The 12,374-nt window shown below is 46.0% G+C and overlaps 1 protein-coding gene across 1 annotated transcript in view; it reads left to right on the top strand.

Annotated features, from left to right (window-relative positions):
• The window catches only part of LOC131905975 (deleted in malignant brain tumors 1 protein-like), a 114,626-nt gene that overhangs the window by 66,324 nt on the left and 35,928 nt on the right, over positions 1–12,374 (top strand). Inside the window, exons 27-35 of the mRNA XM_059256800.1 lie at positions 1,434–1,587; positions 3,334–3,551; positions 4,127–4,438; positions 5,576–5,626; positions 6,481–6,519; positions 7,456–7,767; positions 8,287–8,310; positions 9,060–9,104; positions 10,683–10,997. Of these exons, the coding sequence (XP_059112783.1) occupies positions 1,434–1,587; positions 3,334–3,551; positions 4,127–4,438; positions 5,576–5,626; positions 6,481–6,519; positions 7,456–7,767; positions 8,287–8,310; positions 9,060–9,104; positions 10,683–10,997 (1,470 nt within the window). The remainder of the gene's footprint in view (positions 1–1,433; positions 1,588–3,333; positions 3,552–4,126; positions 4,439–5,575; positions 5,627–6,480; positions 6,520–7,455; positions 7,768–8,286; positions 8,311–9,059; positions 9,105–10,682; positions 10,998–12,374) is intronic.

Below are 12,374 nucleotides of genomic sequence, written 5' to 3'. Positions count from 1 at the left end.
ATCTCGGTTTTGATTTCAGCTCCAACTTGTATATAATTATTAAAAGATAAGCTTTGGTGCCTTAGAACTTTAAAGGATTTATTTTGAGCAGATAGCCATTTTGAATGGAGCAAGCTGGGGTCATTTGGGGCTCCACCAGGAGGACAGGCTTTGATAGGGCAAAGTTGGAGGCAAGGTCAATGTTTGCTTGGTGAAAGTGTGCCAATGTATTCCTTTGGACCATTAGAGTGGGAAGTTCCTAGTTAGAGGTGAGTTGGCAGTTTCTAATTGGTTATGACAATCTATACTGAGTTGACTTTGGTTTGCTTATGTAGGGACTAAGATCTTGAATCAGTTTAACAGCCTCCCAATTATTTCTTTTAGTGAAGTCAATTGGAGAGCCCCAACCTTCTGAACATTGCCACCCTTTAATACAGTTCCTCATGTTGTGGTGACCCCAAACCACAAAATTATTTTGTTGCTACTTCAAAACTGTAATTTTGCTATTGTTATGAATCATAAATATCTGATATGTGACCCCTGTGAGGGTCGCAACCCGCAGATTGAGAATCACTGATCTGTTCTACGGCACAGCACACTGGGCTTGCACATGTAAACCTACCTGGGCACCTGGGTTCATAAGGCCCATTCAGTTCTAGCTGCTATCATTTCCCCATCACAAAGGGAACGACCTTCATCTGTCAAAAAGCTGATGCTGAGGCTGGGGGTGTAGCTCAGTTGGAAGAGAGCTTGTCTAGCACATAGGAAGCCCTGGGCTCAGTCCCTAGCATTGCATGAAACAAGTCATGATGGTATGTGCCTATGATTCCAGCATTCAGGAGGTGGAGGCTGGATGATCTCAGAAGTTCAAGGTCACCCCCAGCTATATAGTCAGCCTCAGCCACTCGAGCCCTGTCTCAAAAAAGATTTTTGTTTGTTTGTTTGTTTTGTTTTTCTAGCTTGTGCCATGGCTCATCAGTTAAGAGAGTACTTGCTGTTCTTGCAAAGGACCTCAGTTCTATTCTCAACACCCACATCAAGCGCCTTACAACTTCTTGTAACCCCAGTTCAAAGGGATCCAGTGCCATCTTCTGTCCTCCATAGGCACACACACACACACACACACACACACACACACACACACACACACATACCGATAAAAATGCATCAAAACAAAAAAAGGAAAGGCAACTCTAGCATAAGCTTTCATTACTTCTTTTTGTTGTTATAGTTGTCTTGCTTCAGAATCTACAGCTCATACTTGCTTCACATTTGAGATCCTGTCTCAGCCTTCCCAGTGCTGGGATTATAGACGTGCACCCCACACACTCAGCTTGTTTTCTTTACCTCTGCTTTCAATGTATCTCCTCTTAACCTTGCTAAAAATAAATCAAAACAGAAAGCATCAGAGGTTGCTGTCTCCTCATGGGATTTCCTCACTTTTTTTTTTATAGATGAAAATGTCCAGTGTGGTGGTTTGCTCGCAAATAGTTCAGGCTCCTTTTCCAGTCCTTGGTATCCTAAAAAATATCCCACCAATGTGGTATGTGCCTGGGACATACGAGTGGATACTAGTGCTCACATCAGACTCACCTTTGAAGTGGTCAAGTGAGTAACTATTTTCTGCTTTTACAGTTATCGTTACTTGGCTATGCACACATCAGTTTTACTGCCTCCTCACCCATGAACTCATAACATGAAACCCCACTCACAAGACCTGCATAGCACCAAGCCAGCCCAAATCCCAGCATACACCAGGGAGGGGCTCAGGAAGTCCCACTTCTGTCTGAGAAGCTGTTGGCAACTGATGGCCACTGGGAGAGTGAGAGCCACGTTTCTTCAGGGATGCAGGCCCTGAGAGGCTGCCCATGCTCCTGTAGAAGGTCCCGTACCCATGCATGTACAGAATGCACTGAATGGATTCAGTGAGTAGCAAATTTAAAATAAAAATGGATGTGGTAACATATGCCTTTTATCCAGCATTCAAGAGGCAAAGGCAGGCAGATCTCTGAGAGTTCAAGGGCAGCCAGGGCTACATTGTGAGACCTGTCTCAAAATAAACAAATAGGTAAAAATAACTAAAATTAAGAAAGAGAGAGACAGCATGTAAAGTTGGGAGGGAAAGTGGGGAGGAATTGGAAAGGAAGGAATTGGGGAGGTCTGAATGCGCATAGTACATGCATGTATATAAATATTACATAAAAATATTAAAAGGCTAAACTTCTCCCAAATGGGCTGTACCTTGAAGCACCTTGTAATATTGATCAAAAGTGTAAGTACACAAACCCCAGAACTTTAAGTCCTGTGAGAACATGGAGAGTGTGCAGCTTGCACACAGTGACAGTAATTGGGATTAATCGACTTGTCCATCTGCAGGAGATCCACTAAAGAGATTTTTGGTACAGCCACATGTTACTGTCACAGAATAAGTGACTATTGCTACAGAATGAGATTGAAGAAAACAGTGGACAACTGTCAAATCTGCCACCCTTCGTGTGCAAGCTACCTGTGGAAGGAAAAAAGAACTGCTTCTGGGAAGCAGAATCAAGTGTGGGGATCAGTGGGCATGGGAGATTTTCCTTCCTCCCAAAAGCCATCATTATCACTTAAATTATGTTCCACGAGCTTTTAGCACACATTGAAAAGATATTATTGAATTAAAACTTTTTGTTTTGTTTTGTTTTGTTTTTTTGAGACAGGGTTTCTCTGTGTAGTTTTGGTGCCTGTCCTGGATCTCACTCTGTAGACCAGGCTGGCCTTGAACTCACAGAGATCCGCCTGGCTCTGCCTCTCGAGTGCTGGGTTTAAAAGCATGTGCCTCTGCCGCCCGGCTGAATTAAAACTTTTGACAAATTAAAAGAAAATGAATTTAAAGCTATTTTTGTAGACTTTTTGTCTCAAGTTGCTTTGTTTGGGGATTTCTTTTGTCTGATTGGTGTTTTGCTTGTATACTTTGAGTTCCATTTTGTGGGTGGTGTGTGTGTGTGTGTGTATGTGTGTGTGTGTGTGTGTGTGTGTGTGTGTGTGTGTTTCTTGTTTGTTGTTTGCTTGTTTGTCTTTTAAAGAGAGAAAGAAAGGACATGGAGTTGGCTGAGTGGGGAGTAGCTGTGAGGGGAAAATGTGAGCAGAAGATATTGTGTGAAAATACTTTCTTTCAATACAAAACTAAAGAAACATTTAGAAATAGAAAGGTACCTTTGGCCACATCAGTAGGGTAAACCTTTTCTTCCAACCTATGGGAAGAGGTATGGGTTTGCAGTAGCTTTGCCTGACCCTTGCTGCTACCATCTGGGAAGTCACTTCTGGAGAAAAGGGCCCCGGAAAGGAGCTTGAATGACGCCATCTCATCCACAGGATGGAAAACTTCTATGGCTGCCCTTACGACTTCATTGAGATTTTTGATGGCCCACAAAGTGAATCATTTTCACTGGGGAGATTCTGTTCAGAAACAATCCCTGTATTTACATCTTCTTCGAGCCACATGAGTGTGGTGTTCCACAGTGACGACATTGTCACCAACATTGGATTCTATGCATCTTATGAGTCTCTGTTACAAGATGAGAAAGACAGAGGTAGGTCCTTCCATTGTTTCAGCCGCTGGTCCTGCTTGGTGGTGGCACTGAGCTCAGATGGACCCTCAGTCAACTGGGTGCTAGGGATTTGCGAGGGGTTCCCTGGCTTCTTGTCAGTTGCAGCTCCTGAGAGGTAAGTTGGAGAGACTTCTTGCTCAGCACATTGCTCTGGTCTTAGATCCACACATCTTCGGAGGTTAGGGGTCCATGAACCGTTCAGAGAAAGGGGACTCAGCCAGCCCCATGTTAGAACCTGTTTTATTCAAAGCTATGTTGATAATGAGTTCACAAACAATAGAGCGACAATGTTTACATGTTCAATATTGTCACTTTATAAAAGGCTATTGAGAGTCTTCTTTGGGTTCTGTGGAATATAAAATTAACCCTGGGTGTGTGTGGGGGGGATGTTGAAAAAACATCCCTTGGGTCAAATATCACATTTGTATCAAACCCAAGGTGCTCAGCAGCCAGCTGTTACCCATCAAGTGCCCTCCCCAGTGTGAGGACTGAGCCCTCAAAGGCTCATCAACCAAGGGGAGCTTCAGGGTGGTGACCCTGCTTGTCTGCTTTTCCAGATGTGGCACTCAGACTGGCCAATGGCAGCCACCCATGTGAAGGCCGCGTGGAGCTCTACTACAACAGCAGCTGGGGTACTGTGTGTGACGACAGCTGGGACCTGAGAGACGCCCAGGTGGTATGCCGGCAGCTGGGCTGTGGTGGAGCTGTGGCAGCCGCTGGCCGAGCACATTTTGAGCGAGGCCTAGGCCCCATTGTCCTTGATGATGTGGAGTGTATGGGAACGGAAGCCAGACTGTGGCAGTGTCTGCACGGTGGCTGGTTTGCCCACAACTGTGGCCACCATGAGGATGCTGGTGTCATCTGCTCAGGTGGGCTGGGTTCTGAGGGGTTAGTGACTTTCCAGTTCTGGGAGCCTCCAGCCCCACCACACATAAAACAGGAAGGGAATTTAGGACAGTCCCCAGGCCATTGTGCCAGCATACCCACCTGCTAAACAAGGTGTGATTTTCATAGCCATTTCCTTTAACCTGACTCTTTACTTATGTGAGTTCCTTTTCCAAGGACACTTCAAACTTCATCGGCTTAAACAGAGAGCCTGGGCCACATGCTGTGAACAGACCACAATTCAACACAAGCACAGTTTCTTAGTTACTCTTCTATTGCTATGATAAAACATGCATGATGAAGACAACTTATACAAGAAAGCATTTTATTTGGGGCTCATGGTTCCAGAGGGTTAGAGTCCATAATCATTATGAGGAGCATGGCAGCAGGTAGGCATGGTGCTGGTGCAGTAGCTGAGAGCTCACATCTTGATCCACCCATAGAAGCAGATTGAGCTAATTGGGAATTCCTTAGGCTCTTGAAATTTCAAAGCCTGTCCCCAGGGACACACCTCCTTCAACAAAACCGAACAGTTCCACCAGCTGGGGACCAAGCATTCAAATATATGAGCCAAATATCCGAGAGCCATTCTGGCTCAAACCACCATACACAGCGACAATGAAATCATTATCAGAATCAGAAATCTTTAAAAAAATTTTAGTAGGGCCTGGATATGACTAGATGCTTAAGAACACTGGCTGCTCTCCCAGAGGATCAAGGTTCAGTTCCCAGCACCCACATGACAGCTACACAGCAAATTGACAGCAAGTTTGAGGCTAGCCTGGACTACATGGGATCTTGTGTGTAATTGATTGACTTTTAATTCATTTAAAAATAAGAATTATAAAACCAAACCGACTAGTAAGACAGATGTTTCATATAGATGACTATCTGAAAAGGAATAATTATATTCTAGTATCCATTATCAGGACAGAATGGACCTAGGAATCCAGAACCTCAGGTGGTGATTCGGGGTCACTCTTAGATGCTCAGATGGGATACATCTGGCTTTGGTTCCTCCCCAAGCAAATAATTCAAATAAGCAGGCTTACCTGTGGGGTTTAAAAGGGTGAAGAGAGGTGACTTGGTGACTCCCCTGACTCTGCTTGTGTCTTTCCTAGCCTCTCTGTCTCACCCAGCACCGTCATCTCCCGTGAGTGATACGATTTCAGGTAATGTCAGTTGCTCTTGATTGGTTGACTCTAATCTGCATTGGCAGAGTTACACTGGGAAGTAGGGTAGTGGTTAGAGGCCAGACACCCTGTCTTCATCATCACTAAATCTAGCAAATCGTGGAACTATTTCAAGTCTCTGTTTCCTCCTCTGGATGTAAGGGAGAAGGTTGGACGGTGGCATTTGCATCCTCAGGATATATTGAGATTGGGTGACTTTCCTAGTACAGAGGGAGGGGTTGGCACAGTGCTTGGCATGTGATAGAACATGCTTTGTAGATCTCAGCCATAACTTCTGGTTCCCGGGGCCAGAGCGCTGTAAACATTTCTCTCTGCATACTGCTTTCTCCTCAGCAGGACTAAGAACAAAGAAGCCAAAAGCATTAACTTTTACAGTTGCTCCTGGCTCTTTGGGGCCCAATAGTTACCACATTTCAAACTTGGTTAACTGCTCTTCAGGGCAGGTCTTTAAGAGCAAAGTTCAACATGCAGAGAAGAATTGGGAGAAAGACCCCAAGCCCTTAGAGGAAGCGTCAGCTTGGGTTATTCTGGTGCCAGAGGTCTTCAAAGGATGCTTCATCGTTTTTAAACTGTATTTTTAAAAAAATCTGTTCACCCCCAGGCTCTGATTTTCTTGGGCTTCTAAAGTAGTTTGTATTCACTATGTACATGTTGATTGAGGGATGGAAGGATTACTCCTTACAGAGAAACACACTGGAAGGGATGTGGCTTGAAGCTATCTATAGATAGTCTCGAAGGTGGGGAGCCCCCTGGAAATTGACAGAGTTGAAGATGCCTGACACTTACCAAAGGTGCAGTGTAATTTTCTTCTTTTGCTTTCTATCCATCTTTAGCATCATTGGTAAAGCAGCCAGAGGTGTCCGCATCAACAGGTAACCTTTTCTCCACTCCTCAGTCACCTTTCCTTTGTAGTGTTTGAGCCCAGAATCCAGCATTGCTGGAGGAGAAGTGTCCCTGCTGAACACACTGTCTAGTCCCACCCTCCTCCCTAGCTCAGGCTGGCCCTATTAATGGCTGCTACTGGAAGGAGACTGAGAATGCCTGGCCCATCTAGAAAATCTGGGACTAGAAAATACTGCAAGAAGCAAGGATAATTTGCAGGGGGGTGGTGTGGAAGCTGGCTCCTGTTAAGGCCCAGGGTGCCTTGCTGTCCTTACCCAGCTCTACCTAGCAACTGACCTAGGCTGTCTTCTGACCTTTTATTCTCTTCTGACACAACAGCCTTTGACTATGGGCATTGGCAGGCAATGACTGCCCTTCTCATTCCCTGGAACACCTTGACACATGGGACACTCTTGATCCTGGTGTTTGCTGCTATCACCCCTTAATCAGTGTACACATGCACAGACATACACGCGCACGCACACACACACACACACAGAGACACAGAGACACACACAGACACAGACACACACAGACACACAGACACACAGACAGACAGACAGACACACACACACACACACACACATACACACACACCAGTTAGTACAGCTCTTTATGACAAATTAAAAAAATAAAACAAACTTTGTGAGCACCAGAAACTAAGACTTGCAACTTGCAGTAAGAGGACCCCAGGGCAAGTTCCTGGTCCAGCTGGCTAAGGAACAATCATTTCTTTACCAAACACGATCTTGAAGACACATGGAATGGTACCAAGGACAAGAATTGAATTGATTCAAATTGAAGTGAAAAGGAAGTGGGTCTGCCATCCTTGACGGTCAATGCGTGACTCCCAGGAAATAGCTGCTATTTCTGGCAGTCTTTAAGAATCAGCCCTCAAGGGGATTGTTCTTGGATTGCCCACCAAGGTCTGGACCTGCGGCTGGTGAACGGGACAAGCAGGTGTGAGGGCCGAGTTGAGGTGTACTATGCCAACACCTGGGGGACCGTGTGTGACGACAACTGGTCCATAGAGGATGCCCACGTGGTCTGCAGACAGCTTGGCTGTGGTCCAGCTTTATCTGCCCTGCCAGGCACCAGTTTTAGCCCTGGGTCAGGCAGCATCCTCCTTGATGATGTCAACTGCACAGGAAAGGAGTCTTCCTTGGCACAGTGCCCTCACAGCAACTGGCTCACCCACAACTGTGGGCACCAGGAAGATGCTGGTGTCATCTGTTCAGGTGAGAGAAGGCCCATCCTAGACCAGCTGTAGAACTCCCCAAGCCAAGCCTGAATGCTGGCACACCTTGAGTCTGCCTTCATGGGCAGGGTGGTGGGTTTCTTTGCCAACACTGAAAACTATGCTTGCAATACTTGGGGTGACTGTTTTCAAAGTGAGGGCCTGAAGAGATTAATCGGCCCTACAATAAAGAAAATAATAGTGCTAGCCTCATAGAGTTGGTGGGCGTTGACAAGACAACCCATATACAATGCCTAGCCAAGCATCTAAGAAACCGTAAATTACACAAAATTGCTAGCTGTTGTAATTTTTGTTACTAAGATTAATTCTGTCAGAATCATGTGACTGGATTTTTAGGCAAGTGAAAGCCCACAGCAGAGGAGGGCAGCCTTGGATGCTTAAGAAGAATTGCTCCCACCAGCTTCCTTCAGTTGCAGTTAAACAAAGACCATGTCCTTCAGGTCACTTCACCATTGTGGTTTCTAATATCAACCATCTCACGTTTCCTTTCTCTCTATAGATTCTGCAGCTGCCGGACATCCAGGTCACTGTGAGTTCATGAATACTGTATTTCCTGCCCAATGACTAAAGTTTACCAATAGGGTTACCACACTGAGTCTCTCTTCTGAGTTTTCTTTCTTTCTTTTTTCTTTTTTCTCTTTTCTTTTCTTTCTTCCTTCCTTCCTTCTTTTCTTTCTTTCTTTCTTTCTTTCTTTCTTCCTTTCCTTCTTTCTTTTTTGACAATTCCCTGAGATCTAGATTGTTGTCCCCCAGTCCCTGGGGGCCTGCCACACACCCAGAGAAAAGGCATTCTGGATATTAACATATTGGTGTGCCATCCTTTCTGCGTATGAATGCCACATTTCAGCAGGAAACCATACCAGTTTTTGACCCAAAATAGATGTTCATGTAACAGAGGCCTTGGGAGGCCAAGGAGGGCAGGTGGTCCTAGAGGCAGATGAACCCGGGGGTATGGGCTCCTTCTCGATCTGCAGCCTACACTCGGGACCTGGGATGAAGCTGGTGACCTGACAGTGAGATCCTGCTATGAGGCCACAGCTTCACAATCCCAACATGAACTTAATGTCTCATTCTTACGTAGGATAATGCACACATATGCATGAGCCATTGTCACATTTTAAATGGAAACTATCTGATCAGCTACTCAGCAGGGTTGCTTAAAGGCAAACTCACTTCTATGATTTAGATGGCACGTTAGGGTATGAACTGGCCTTTTATTTGCTTTGGATGTATTTATGACTTCTTCCCCCTTCCCCATTCTTACCTGTACAGCTACTTCAGCTCCTGAGGGACATCCACATGGTTTCCATCCAATAGGTACGTCCTCACTCTTACAGTCTGTGACTTTTTGCTCTGAGGCTGTTTGTGACTAACAGAAATGAAGCCCAGGAGGCTGGGAAGACGGCTCAGTAGGTAAAATGCTAGCCATGTGAGCAGAAGGACCTGGTTCAGTCCCCAGGCCCCAGGCACAGCGGCACATGCTTATAATCCCAGTTTGGGACAAGTGGAGACAGACAGCTCTCTGGGGATTGCTAGCCAGCCAGTCAAGCCAAATCAAGCAGTTCCAGGTAAAAATAAGAGACCCAATATTCTCAAAACACAAAATAGAAGGCATCCTGAAGAATAAACCTGGGGTGAAATCTAATCTAACCTATACAGGCAAGTGTAAGTGTGTACACACACACGTGCAAACACACACACACACACACACACACACACACACACACACACACAGAACATTATTTCCATGGCCTATGGATCTGGTGCTACATAGCAAAGAAGTTCATTAGAGCTTGTCACATGTAGCTTCTATTATGGAGGTCTTTTCAAGGAGAGAGCCAATTTACCCACCCATCTCAACTGCAAAATCTGATGTTCAAAGACCAGGCTCCACATTGTGCCCCAGTCAACCCTTGAAAAGAGCCCACCCCAGTTCTGAGGGTTCAGACTCTGGGAACTGACTTCATCTGTTTTGGTTCAGAGGGTCTTGTTTCTGGTTAATTCCCCACCTTGCCTCAGGGACGCTGTATCTCTGATAGATACTTTACATTTTCTGGATTCAAGTGATGAACAACTAACTTTATTTTGTAAATTGCGTCCTATCTGAGGGAACCAGGTTAGAAATACAGCCTGAACTCTCAGCCTGTAGCTGCCTTGTTTTCAGTTTTTAGAAAAGTGGCTTAGCCGGGCGGTGGGTGGTGGTGCACGCCTTTAATCCCAGCACTCGGGAGGCAGAGGCAGGCGGATCTCTGTGAGTTCGAGGCCAGCCTGATCTACAGAGCGAGATCCAGGAAAGGCACAAAGCTACACAGAGAAACTCTGTCTCGAAAAACCAAAAAAAAAAAAAAAAAAAAAAGAAAGAAAGAAAGAAAAAAAGATAAAGAAAAGCGGCTTTATGAAAAAGGACCCTAAAAACAGTGAGCCGTGTGCATTGCGTCAAGGACCTGGAGACCCTGGCTGCTATGGAGACTAAGGCAGGGGACTGCATGTTCCAAGGCTGCCTGGGAGTTCGGTCTAGCCAGCCTAGGAAAATCAGTGAGACTCTTATCTCAAAAGAAAGGGTAAAAAGAGGACGAGAGAAACAGCTCCATGGAAGCATGGTATTTTTTTAGGTACGTCTTCCTCAATGCTAGCCTGTGGCCTCCATTCCACATAACAAAACTGCACAGGATGACAACCCAACATAGACAGAAACACATTAAATTTCCAGCACAGAAAGTGGTCATACGTGTTCCTTTGTGTATATAGGTCTCCCATGTCAGCACAGCCCTTCATAGACAGGTGCTTGTTACCCCAACAGCAGGTCGCACCCCAGGCTGGGATTCTCTAGCTTGATGCACTGTTCTCTCTGAGCTCTGAAGGACCCTCAGCTGACTTGTCCCTTGGCTCCTGCAGATCTGCAGCTGGTGAGACTGGTCAACGGGAACAGCCAGTGTGAGGGCCGCGTAGAAGTCTACTTCAATGGGACCTGGGGGTCTGTGTGTGATGATCTTTGGAGCATACAGGCCGCCCAAGTGGTATGTCAACAACTGGGCTGTGGGGTGGCCCTGGCGGCCCCCAGGAGCAGTCTGTTTGGCGATGGCTCTGGCCCCATCTTCCTAGACGATGTGAAGTGCTTGGGCACAGAGACCAACCTAGGGCACTGCCGCCACCTCGGCCTGTCTGTGCACAACTGTGATCACCATGAGGATGCAGGAGCCATCTGCTCAGGTACCCAGTCTCTGTTGGGACTTCATTTTCCTACCAAGCAGCAAACCAGGTACAACCACACAGAAGGGCTCAGGATCCCTGCTGGGGCGAACTTACCCCAGCATTAGGGGCGAACTTACCCTGGCATTAGGGGCGAACTTACCCCGGCATTGGGGCGAACTTACCCCAGCATTAGCACCAAGAGTCTCAAGCCTCTCAAGCATCCTTGGACTCCAGCAGCTAACAACATTGGTCACCCTAATGTCAGAAAATAAGGGTCCACTGTCCATTGTCACAGCCTGTGTTCCAGGCTTTACATGCAGAAGCAATAATATACCCGGAAGCCAGAGTGATGCCCTGCTGTAGGGTGGTTTTTAACTCCTGGGAACGGTCCTTCTATGTGCATCAAACTCCCAAGTCCTCATGATGAAATTTCAGGCAGCTTGATTATACTGATACTCTCCTCATTGTTGATTGCTGGTGTTGGGACTTTCTTGCCACAAGGGACAAGTTTAGGTTACCACTAAAAAAAAGAACTTGACCAAAAACTCTATAACCCTGTTTTGTTATTAACTGTCCTACTGCCAGGCCTCACTAATGCCCAGGACTACTCATTCTCTACCCTCTAGAGGAACAGGCAGAGGTGAGGTTGGGAAATGGTATGAAGATCAAGGTGAGGAGAGGCTGTCTCCTCCACTCTATCAGTTCACTGGTTGTCTTGTTTTGTTTCTATCTGAAGAGTTAGTTTCCTGGGGCCAGGGAATAAAAAACTCTCATTTCCTGTTTTGTGGTCACAAATCCCCAAAATGCCACCTGCCTGTAAGGTCAAACGATGTTTTCAGTGAGGATTAGCAAGTCAGGTGACAGGAAGGTGGCTCAGAGACATTGTTTGCATGGGCTGGCTCTTTAACATATGACCAAACTGTGTGCCCCATCACATGGACATGAGGAGGATTCCTGCCCAGTGGGCCTGTGGTATTTTATCAGATGAACCTCCTCCACTGATGTGAATGCTTCTCATTGTCTCTTTCAGCTGTTAGCGTTGCCTCAGATTTGGCAGAAGTGGCTCCCACAGTTGGTAATATTCTCATGGCTTCTCCCACTACTTCCTAATTATTGGATCTTTCTAGGGACCTCCCCAAGGTTATAGCCTGTACTATCACTGGCTAGCTAGAGCTCCGCTTCCCCTGGGATTGCAAAGGAGTAAGCTGAACTGGAGGGGAGGCTATTCATATGGACTGTTATTGCATGCCTTCCCTCTGCTTCTTAGAGGATTTTGACTTTGAAATTGTACCCAGGGACAAGAAAAGGGGAAAAAAATGAAACGAGTTTGGCATATTTAACACCAATGCCTATGGATTTGGCGGTTTGGATCCAAGGATATGATTATCACTGCAA

The sequence above is a fragment of the Peromyscus eremicus genome, chromosome 1, assembly GCF_949786415.1.
Source record: "Peromyscus eremicus chromosome 1, PerEre_H2_v1, whole genome shotgun sequence".
Taxonomy (NCBI): Eukaryota; Metazoa; Chordata; class Mammalia; order Rodentia; family Cricetidae; genus Peromyscus; species Peromyscus eremicus.
The sequence above is the reverse complement of the archived record's forward strand: the minus strand, read 5'-3'. Positions and strand labels throughout refer to the sequence as shown.